Source organism: Nicotiana attenuata, unplaced genomic scaffold, assembly GCF_001879085.1.
Source record: "Nicotiana attenuata strain UT unplaced genomic scaffold, NIATTr2, whole genome shotgun sequence".
In the NCBI taxonomy this organism is placed as follows: Eukaryota; Viridiplantae; Streptophyta; class Magnoliopsida; order Solanales; family Solanaceae; genus Nicotiana; species Nicotiana attenuata.
The window spans coordinates 20,298-30,717 of record NW_017670979.1 but is presented as its reverse complement, the minus strand read 5'-3'; the positions used below and the strand labels follow the sequence as shown (position 1 = coordinate 30,717).

Sequence of the window (10,420 nt, the reverse complement as noted above, 5' to 3'; positions counted from 1 at the left end):
ATCCCGGAACAAAAACCGAGGATCTCCCGGCACAAAAACCGTGGAGCTTTTTTCTTTCCAAATCCCGGAACAAAAAATCGAGGATCTCCCGGCCAAAAGACCGAGGAGCTTTTTCTTCCCAATTCCCGGCCAAAAACCGAGGATCTCCCTACACAATCCTGATTTGATCACTTAGATATGTGTCACAACTAACTCACGAAATTTTTCTAGTGAAAACTGGGGCAGAAAATTTCGTTCGTTTGTTTGTTTTGGTATCTTAAGCAGGTCGACCTCAAGACACAAGGTGTGAGATGACCAATGGAATAAATCTCAATCCAGAATCAAGAAAAGAACAAAAGAACAAAAAGAAATGAATTCAAAATGTTGAAGCAAACAAAGGTGCGGATTGCTCAAAATTTGATTAAAGTCATAAGCTCCGTCGATCCCAATGCTGCAGAAAGAAACAACACCTACAACTTGCGAGCATCAAGATTCAAATCGGAGTCCACAGCAAAATCAGCTAAGACTCAAGATCAAGTTTCAAGAGAATTATAGATAGGAATCTTGTAACTCATAGTTGATAGGCATAGCTAGCTTAGCTTTGATTTTCCTTTTGGTGTAATAAGGAGGTCATCAAGCAGTAGCAGCAGCAACAGCAGTGAGATCACAGCTCCTGGTAGTCCTAGCTACCAAACCTTCCAGAACTACACTGACCTGATTCCTTTATAGCCAAGGATATGTAGGCAACCTTTGAAGCAGAGTTCGGTCAGACGGTTTTCAAAATGCTTCTCATGAAGTACTGAGCAGGCAAAAATCCTTCATGGTGCTCATTTATCTTTGCCCAAAAACCCTTCGTGTCTTCGAGCAAAGAGGGGCAGCTGTGAGCACGTGATTTTTGCCACGCTTAAATTACTCCTTCAAAATTCCTTAGAATTAGAATTTTTCTTTATTATTTGAATTTTTAGGAATTAAATTGCATTTTTGTGTCTTGTTTGCATTTTGTGTGCATTATACTTGATAGTATGCATTTTTATATTACAAAATAAAGAAAATAACAAAAATAGTCCATTTTTGCATTTTATTTGTTAATTGCTGAATTTGTCATAGAGTTTACTTTTAAATAGGACTTAATCAATTTTTAGGAATTAATGAGTTTAATTTTTGAAATAAATTAGGTCTTTATTTTTATTTTGCATAAAGTTAGAAAAATATAAAAATACAAAATGAGAATAAAATAAATACAAAATCAAAAAAAAGGAAAAGAAAAGAAAGCATTTAGAGAGAAATAAAGAGGTTGTCTTAATTGGGCCAGTTTTAATTGATTCTGCTTGGCCCAAATTAAATCCCAATCAAGCCCCAGCCCAAAAGTCACCAACCCGGTCCACCCCTGATGTTCCAAACGACACCGTTTGAATGAGGGCAAATCCTGGCCGTCGAGGTCTGTTCATCCAACGGCCAGGAAGTGGGGGTTGCTTGATATTTAATTGTCGGAACCCCACCCCATACCCCCGTCTCATGTCTTTCACTCACCTCCTCTCAAGAAACCCTAATCCCAGCCGCCACCAATTCCCACCGGCGCCACCGCAAATCGGCCCCAAAAATACACCCCTAACTCCCCTCGCCCCCCTCTTTCCAAATACGCATTTAGTTTCCCTCGAATCAGTCCCCACCTCCTCGAATCTTCATTTGAAGTTCAGACCCAAAACCCTAATCCTCCCAAATCTGCCTAAAATCACACCCTAGTCTCTTAGGCACCTTCATCCCTAATCCATAACCAAAATCCCTCAAACCTCGCCAGAACTCGCCAAATTGCGGATCTAGGGTTCATGCGGTTCGAGCTTGATTTGGGGATTCTTAAGGTCGAATGAGTTCTAGTTAATGTTATAGGCCTATTTATGACGAAATAGACATATAATATTAGCTGGAACTTAGTTTCGAAAGGCATTCTTATCAAGACGAAATCAGTGAGTTTTTAACTTTTTTTTTTTTTGCGTTCTTAACCTGAATTTCAGTAATTGTTTGATGTTAGTTAATTTTTGATTTTTGATTCTGTTTTTGATTGTTAAATTTCAGTAACTTTGATGTTAGTATAGTTAATCCTGTTTCAATCTAATTTTAATTATTAAAATTGTTTCTGAGTGGCAGTAATTTGGATATTTTGTTTTGATGGATTCGAATTGTAGTGTAGATAGATTTTATTTTAGTTTAGTTAGGTGTTTGGCAATGCTGATAAGTAGGATAGTATGCAGGAGTATTAACTTTGCAATTTGATTTTGTTTCCTGTTCAAGTCTGTTTTGAGCAGTGTTTAATTTTGATCGATTGAATTAACATATTGTTAGTTTAATTAGTTTAATTTTTTGATTGTTCTTCAATTCAGTATTCAATCCAATTAGGTTTAGGGTTTGGATATAGCTGATTTAGATTCATTATGATTAACCATGGCTAAATTTTTAACTAAGGTAAAAGGGGGCTGGGGGTTATAGTTCACACTAAGGTTAGTAATTTTGGGAGCATTCAAGGGTATTTTGGGCATTGAAAATGGCCCAGTTTGTTAAGGATAGTAGTTTCAAGACCCAAACAAGGGTAGTATAGGAATTTCATAGCTAAAAGAACACCCTAGGGCCTTCTAGAAGGGGGCCTTAGTGTAAGTTTTCTGCATTTTAATGCAGTAACTTGGGTAACAAGTCATAAAATTAGGGTCTAATAGCCAATTTCTGAAATAAAAAAGGGGGAAAAATAGAAAAATGCTTCCAGAACCTTTTGCCCCCTTTCTTTGCCTATAAAAGGTAGCCCTAGTGCCTTGATTAAGAAGGTTTTAGAAGTCTGAAAATTCCAAAAATCCCTTCCAGCTTCAGCTTCCCCTAAAATTCCCTTCCTCAAGTCTGAAAATTCAAATTTGAACCTCAACACTCAAGAGTCTCAAATCTGAAATCATATAGCTATAGAAACCTTCACTTTAGATCTTAATTTCTGCCCAAAAAACCCAAAAACAACAAAAAACTTTCAAAAAAAACTGTTACATTGAAAACCTTAGGATATTTTAGATTTGTAATTGTTGATTTAACTTTCTAGTTCAATATCTGGTTGTTGATTTCTTCTGAGTGTTACTGGGTTAAATTCAAGTTGATTTGAGGTGTATTCAAGCTTTTTCAAGTGATTTAGGAGTTAAAACCAGTCCTGGGCCATTGATATTGCTGCTGGGTGTACAATTGAGCTTTATACTGCTGTGTGTTGCTGTTTGAACCTGTTTACAGATTCAAATCTGTTGCTGATCCTTTCCTTGCTATCTCCTTGTAATTCCAGGTACATGTCTAGCCTCGAGTGATATATTGAAGCTGTAATCAACTTGTGTGGAAGCTCGATTTATATAGATGTGGCTGTACTTGTCTGGGAACTTGATCAACTTTGTATGACATGTGAAAACATTTATTTGTAGCTTATCCCTCTTCTGTTCGACCTTTAGTATATAGTAGAACTTTGAATTGATTTTGTAATTGAACTCTTGTAATTGGACTGTCTAGCATGGTAGGGATTTGGACTAGGCATTTGATTGTTAAATTGAGTTTGAGGTTGAAGCTATAAACTGATATAAGGACTGAAATAGTAAAAGTACAACAAAAAAAAATCAATTTATAAGCCCTAATTAGTTTTAGTTTACGCATCATGCCTGTGTTGAAAACAGTCCAAAACAAGCGAATTGCAATTTGATTTCGGCATTTATATCCAACTTTATATTAATTGGTGATTTAGGAGATGTTGGTGTCTTGTTTTTTTAGCTCTCCACATGTAGCATTACAGATATTAAAAACAAAACAAACCAGAATTGGAGAATTACAATTAGCGTGTTTTTTGTGAATTTAGTCATCCAATTGGCATTACATTTGGGCTCACTATGAGCCCACCTCTCTCCACCATCGAACAGGCTTGGCCTTGGAGAAATGCAATCACAGATACAATTAAACTCCTGGGCCAACTCCCAGAGGCCTAACGCAGGCAGTCTCTCATAAGACTGGTAATTCATATGATCAGGCCAGGATTAGGAGCTGAGTTACGCATCCTTGGCATTACATTGGGCCAAGTCTTAAAAAATTCAAATGCTTGAAGTCAACAATCCTTTTTTAAAGATTACGTAGGAATACGGGGATTAGTTTGCAAATATAAATTTAGGTTTCGAATTAGGTGGCGGGTTAAAATTAGAGGGTTCCCCCTTTTTGTTTGAATTCGGACTTGAATTCGAGGCCCGAATTTATAAATGTAAATTAATTAGGCCCTTCAGAGACACAAATGAATAGAAAATCTTAGTTTGCTTTAGGTTGGCCTTCAAATAAAAAATGAGACGAGCCTCGCCGAACAAAACATATAAATTGCGGTGCCCTCATTAAGTGCTTCTACTAAAATTCTTAGCATTCGGAGCGTGCCATTTAGTGAATTTCACGGCCCTTCGCAAAGTTGAAAAGACGCTAGCCACTTTAGGCGCGCTTTTAATAATTTTACCTTCTTAAATACGGGTGTGCATTTCATGCGACCCAAATCCAAATCCCAAAACGTTGAATAAGAGGTGCCGAGGATCCGGGTGCATTTCATGTGACGTGATCCAAAAACACGTTCTAAAACGACGTTCACTTTCATAAAAAACTAACTAAAAGCGGTAAATAATCTCAAATTGTGCTATAGGTTGAAACGTGTATTAAAATCAGATTTTAGCCATTTATAATAATTTAAGCGACCGTGCTAGAACCACGAGATCCGGAGGTGCCTAACACCTTCCCTCGGGTCAACAGAATTCCTTATTCAGAATTTCTGGTTCGCAGACTCCAATTGGGAAGTCGAACTTTTCCTCGACTTGGGATTCAAGTTAAACCGGTGGCTTGGGACACCAAAAGCCAATTCTATCCCAAGTGGCGACTCTAAAAATCAATACATAATCCCATTTCGAATAATGTCACTTTAAATGGAAAAACTCACTTATACATTATCCTTCGGGGTAGGTGTGTAAAATGGAGGTGTGACATTTAGTTAGATGCTTTAAGCCTTTAATAAAATTGGTTAACTAAACACCCAAGACTAAGGAACCTCATGCATGAGTTACATGGGTTTAAGAGACACTTCTAACCAAGCAGAAATGTCTATTTGGTCGTAAGCATTTTTGAGGTGTCTAACTAAGGTGTTTACCTGATAGTTGAGAATAATTTAAAGGAGCCGTTTATGTTATTGTTATGACAATAATTTATGACAACCTTTGCATATTAACATAGCTATTAAAAGCGAGGGGCGAATGTAATGTTGAACCCACTAACTTTCGATGCGCGCGGAGTAAAAATTTATATATAAAAATTTATTAAAATTGCAACTAACCTTGAAAGTTGAACCCATAAGATTTAAATCCTAGATCCGCTTATGTTGAAAGCTACTAAAATGTTATAATAAGCTAATCGACAATAAGTTATCGAAATCTTTGCATATTAAACTATCATCATTCATGAGATATAAAAGGATTTGAGTCCAAAATTTCCTGCCCCACTCATTTTTTATTTTTTTTTTTGTAATAATAAAGGAATAGTAAGAAAAAAAGACATCTTACGGACCATAGCACTTTTTTTTCTAGCATAATTGTTTTCAGTCTACAAATTGAAAAACTACCAATAATAAAATTTACATCAACGAAATGCACACAAGACAGAACTCTTAATGAAGCACCAGCCACAGGGCAGCCTAATAACTAGGAAAACAAACAACGAGACCGTTGGTTGCAGAGAAGAATGTTACATTTTCTTGACCTCATCTTCAACAGGATCACGAAGAGTTCCGAACATCCAGTCCATCCATATTGTGTAATGACCATAATTATGCCGGTATGTAGTATGGTGGATCGTATGGTAGCCAGCACCCATAACTGGCCACACCTTCGCATGTATGCAGTCATGGATATTTGCAGTCCATATGGCTTCGATGAATAAGAGGGCTATGTGTGTCGTAAAATGTACAGGCAACAGGAAAAGAGCTACTACATGTGGCACTGCCTGCAGTATTCCATCCAATGGGTGGAACGCCAAACCTAATTTGCAAAGCAACAAGTCATGTTAGTGATTGGTGTTGGAACAGAACTCTCGAATTATGGCCAGATACACTATAAGAGAAACTAAGGACATTCGAAGATCAAACAAGCCTGAGAGGAAATATTAGACAATTAAAGTACATAGAAACCATATCATTGCTTAATTGGACTCCATTAATTTGTTGCAATGTGGAGAAGATTTGACAACCAATTTTCTGGAACGTGTAAGCTATGGAAGAGGAAAGACCGTGTGTGCAAAATTCCTCGTGTCAAATGATCCTGGCATTCTTATAAAGGAGTAGCAGTCTCGTGATGTAGAAATATTCAATTTCAAAGGCCATGGTTTAATTTATTTTATAACTCACTGAGACGGTGATTAGACGTATGAAAGCATGTCAAGCTTTTCGAGTAAACTGGATTTTATGGCAGAAAAAGTTAGATAAAGAAATTCCAATAGACTGTTTAAAAATGTGCAACCGCTTCATCCCCTCTGATTCCCACTAACTAAATAAGGGACTGGTGTACGACCAATGACCAGGGTGAGTTCATTCGCAAGACTCTCTTTTATCTCCAATCATATAGGAAAACATCGAAGCACAATTAGATCAACAGGTTATCGACAAAGCAGGAGCGAGAAGCCTACCTAATAGGGAAGCTACAAGATGTTTTCAAAATAGACCAAAGTCATGAGATGGAACTTACCAGCAAATGGGGAGAGTGTATTTTGCTTGTTGTAAATATGATGTGTAGCATGGAGATATTTGTACAGAGGTTTTATGTCATGCAACTCCCGATGCATCCAGTAGATGCCGAATTCAACTACTACCAAATAAACTGCCATATAGATGAGGTAGGAAAGCCATCCAACGTCGCTAATTCTTGAGAAACATTTTGTCCACCCATTTTCAATCATATACTCAGAAAGCGACGGAAGAGCACAATAAAATGGCATAGCTTTCATGGCAACTCCTATTTGCAAGAGCATAGCTCTATTTGAAGGGATGGCATCTGCAATGACAACATTCATTAAGCTGAAAATTTCACGTTTTCTTCTAAACCAACATCGGATGAGAATATTTGAAGCAAGATGCAAATTTACCTTTACCAAAGCATACAATAAAAAAAGGTAGTTATATTGATTGAGAAATTGATGGCTTAGGACTCAAAGAGGTCATTAATCAATATGAATTGCTAGTTCAAAGCTTTTTCATCCATAGAAGATAATTAAGTTTATCTAACCTGTTCTAGCACATATTTGTTAAGCCGTAGCTGTCCATTCTTTTCAGCACCAACATCAAGTAGGGATGGCAATGGGGCAGGGCAGGGTAGGTTTGGCAAAACCCACAAAAATTTCAACCCGCCCCGTTCCGCATAGTTATTTTTTCAGTTTTCAACCCGCCCCGCTTAATTTTTTTTTTTCTTTTTTCTTTAATTTTTTTCTAAAACAAGCTAGTTTAAAAAGAAGGGTCAGTGAAAAGACATTAATTACTAATTTTAACTACGTGGATTCTACATTAGAAAGTCGAATGCTCAGAAAAGTATACTACACTGAACTTCCCACTGATGAGAAGCATCTTCCGCACGTGACGATTAAGCATTAGATAGAAATTTGTTCTAGTTTTCCAAGTAGGTAGGCCAAGGCAAAACATGTAACAAAATATCATTGAAAGAACTAAAATATGCAGTTTAAAGTTGAAAAAAGTTAGTGTAAAAGAAAAACAGTTCAAGTTGCCTCATACAAAAGATTAATATAAGTATCGCGTTATTTTAGTCTTAGTTTATAGCCAACAACAAATAATATAGCTCAGTAGGATCATATTGCTAAACGGATACAACTTTTATAAAGTCTCCAACTTTCATTTAGTACAAATTAGAATATATGCTTACAAAATCTAGGTTCCCTTTTCTTACAACTCCAGTGAAAAGATAAAATTCAAAGTTGCCCGCATTGAACCTGCATTAAATCCGCAACCCGCCCCGTCCCACTTTAAAAGTTTTAAAAATTGTTTTAACCCGCCCCGCCCCTCCCCGCCCTATTGCCATCCCTATCAGCAAGTAATTTAATTCAAGCGTTGACCTGTCTACTATAGAGCAGTTCTCTTGCCTTCACAACAAAACAATGTGTTGTCATATTCATCTGGTCAAAGTTAATGTGTCATAACATTGTTTTGGTAGTTTGTTAAGGTGTCAAAATATAAACTTGGATCTAATTAATCATCACTAGTCGTTAAATTTGTAGCTTTAGCCTTTTTAGAAAATTGACATTAGACAAATTCCTTCTGTCCTCTATTTATGCCAAGCTGGTAGGCTCAGAGCAGCACTTTTTAGAAAATTTTCTAGAGGATAAATGAATATGCTCATGAGCAGCACTTGAACTCAAATATCAGATTTTAATTTATTTCAACTACCTAAGTTGACTTTTGAATTTACTCACATGAATGTACAAATTCATATACTCATATGAATCTACAGCTCACTGACCTTAATCCAAGAAAGGGTCAAAAGCAATTTCATCAAAGACCAAAACAAAACAAAAAAAAATCTGACCTTTAGGGATATAGACATTGCGCTTCAGGCGATAGATGTAGAAGCACCAAAGAAAACCAGATATAAAGTAAAGTAACACCCCACCAATGTAGTTCCTGAGCCAGCCTTGAAACCAATGAGGAAGTGGACCCCACCATGATTCCGGCAAGAACGTACCTAAAACCACTCTATTGTAAAACGATGTCTCCTCTACGAATAAATTCAGGTAGTCGTCCATTTTCCGAGACGACGACGTATGGTCAAAAGGGTTTAAGCAGATTCCGATGGGGATGGTTCGGAGAAGAAAACAAGGAAAATTGAGAAAAAGACAGAATGGGAGAAAATAACAAAGCCTTTTCGTGGGGCAGCACAGCACAGCACAGCACGACAGTGTGTTGTGTCAAGTGATTAAAGTGCGCATCAATTAATTAAATTCCTTGTTGACTTGTCAAGTGGAATGTGTAGTAGCAATATTGGGAATTGGGATTTTTATGAATTACTCCCTCCCGTACAATTTGCTTTGGGCACATTCGTTAAGTAAATACTAAATCTTAGACGAAAATAGTTAGTGTCATTAAACTACTCTTCATTAAATGTTACACCATAATTATAATAGCACTTACTTTTCTTCTCAAATGTGAGGAGTAAATGACTTTTTAGGGATACGTACATAAGGGTAATTTTGGAAAAACAAATTGAATTTTCTCTTGATTATATAAATTGATACTTATTTTGGACCAAAATACAAAAGCAAATTGGTCACTTATTGTGGACCGGAGGAAGTACTAGTTTGCCTGTCTCTTGCTATCAGGCTGACTGCTTGGCCTTTATCGCTCTACCTCATAGCTTTTGCCTAAACTTATGACAAGTCAAAAGTACTACCTTCCAATTTATGTGAATCTGTTTGACTTGGCACGGAGTTTGAGAAAAAATGAAGACTTTTGAAATTTGTGGTCTTAAACAAATCAAAAAGGGGCCAGAGTATTTGTGTGGTTATAAAAGCTTCTCACTAAGGGTAGAATTGTAAGTTTAAGCTAAATTATTTTCAAATTTAGAAAGAGGTCATTCTTTTTTGACGGACCAAAAAGGAAATACGTTCACATAAATTAGAATGGAGGGAGTAGTACGTATAAAAATTGGAGATGTTAGTTAAAAATGAAAATTGTTTAAGCGACATAGTAAAAGCATAAATTAATATTTCAATATTTTTTTAATAAATTTTATTTACAAAATAACTCATTATTGATTTCAAAAGGGAAATCAACCATTTAGAATGTTCTTCCCTTCTTTTTGTTCTTCACCAAGTTTATTTTTATTTCCATTAACTTTTCGACTCTTTCTTTCGCAAATATCATAGAATCCCAAACAAAAAGTGAAGCATTTTATTTTTAATTAAATAATTGAAAAACTTAATAAAAAATTTAATGATAAATAATAAAAAAAAATTACCTAATATTAATTTTAAATATGAAAGAAAAAAATGTATATATCTTTCATAATTTGACGCCATTTTTTAAAAAAAAAAAGGTTAAACAAAAAATGTTTTATAATACTAAGAAAAGAATTTTTAATTGATTAGCCAAACACAAATTGTAATATTTGTAACATTTCCCAAGCACTTTCAAGAAATACTTTTCAGAGTTTGAAAATTTGACGAAACATAATTCATATAAACTTATGTTAAACGAAAAGAAAAGGTACCATGACAATACTTTCTTTTCTATGTTTATGTTATTTTGCGACCTCCACCTCCCCCCTAAGTTTTGTAGCACGGATTCTGAATTGGTATCATCAGTGTTGTTATTTCTATGTCACCTTTGAGACCTCCCCCTCCCCCCCCCCCCCCACCCCCACACACA

General features: G+C 36.0%; 1 protein-coding gene across 1 annotated transcript; it reads right to left on the bottom strand.

The window, feature by feature from the left end:
• Positions 1–5,540: 5,540 nt before the first annotated feature.
• Positions 5,541–9,062, bottom strand: LOC109244993 (delta(7)-sterol-C5(6)-desaturase-like). The gene is made up of 3 exons (XM_019412167.1): positions 8,583–9,062; positions 6,738–7,043; positions 5,541–6,035 (listed from the first exon to the last, which is right to left on the bottom strand). Exons 1-3 carry the CDS (start codon positions 8,797–8,799, stop codon positions 5,743–5,745), a joined length of 816 nt encoding a protein of 271 aa, XP_019267712.1. The 5' UTR covers positions 8,800–9,062; the 3' UTR covers positions 5,541–5,742.
• Between the last annotated feature and the right edge of the window lie 1,358 nt (positions 9,063–10,420).

Bases quoted from the DNA above. Each gene is read 5' to 3' on its own strand.
- LOC109244993 (XM_019412167.1), bottom strand. From the start codon at position 8,799: ATGGACGACTACCTGAATTTATTCGTAGAGGAGACATCGTTTTACAAT. The intron at 7,044-8,582 runs GTCAGATTTTTT...TTGTCATTGCAG, and splicing joins CAATGTCTATATCCCTAAAG to ATGCCATCCCTTCAAATAGA. The intron at 6,036-6,737 runs GTAAGTTCCATC...TTTGCAAATTAG, and splicing joins TACACTCTCCCCATTTGCTG to GTTTGGCGTTCCACCCATTG.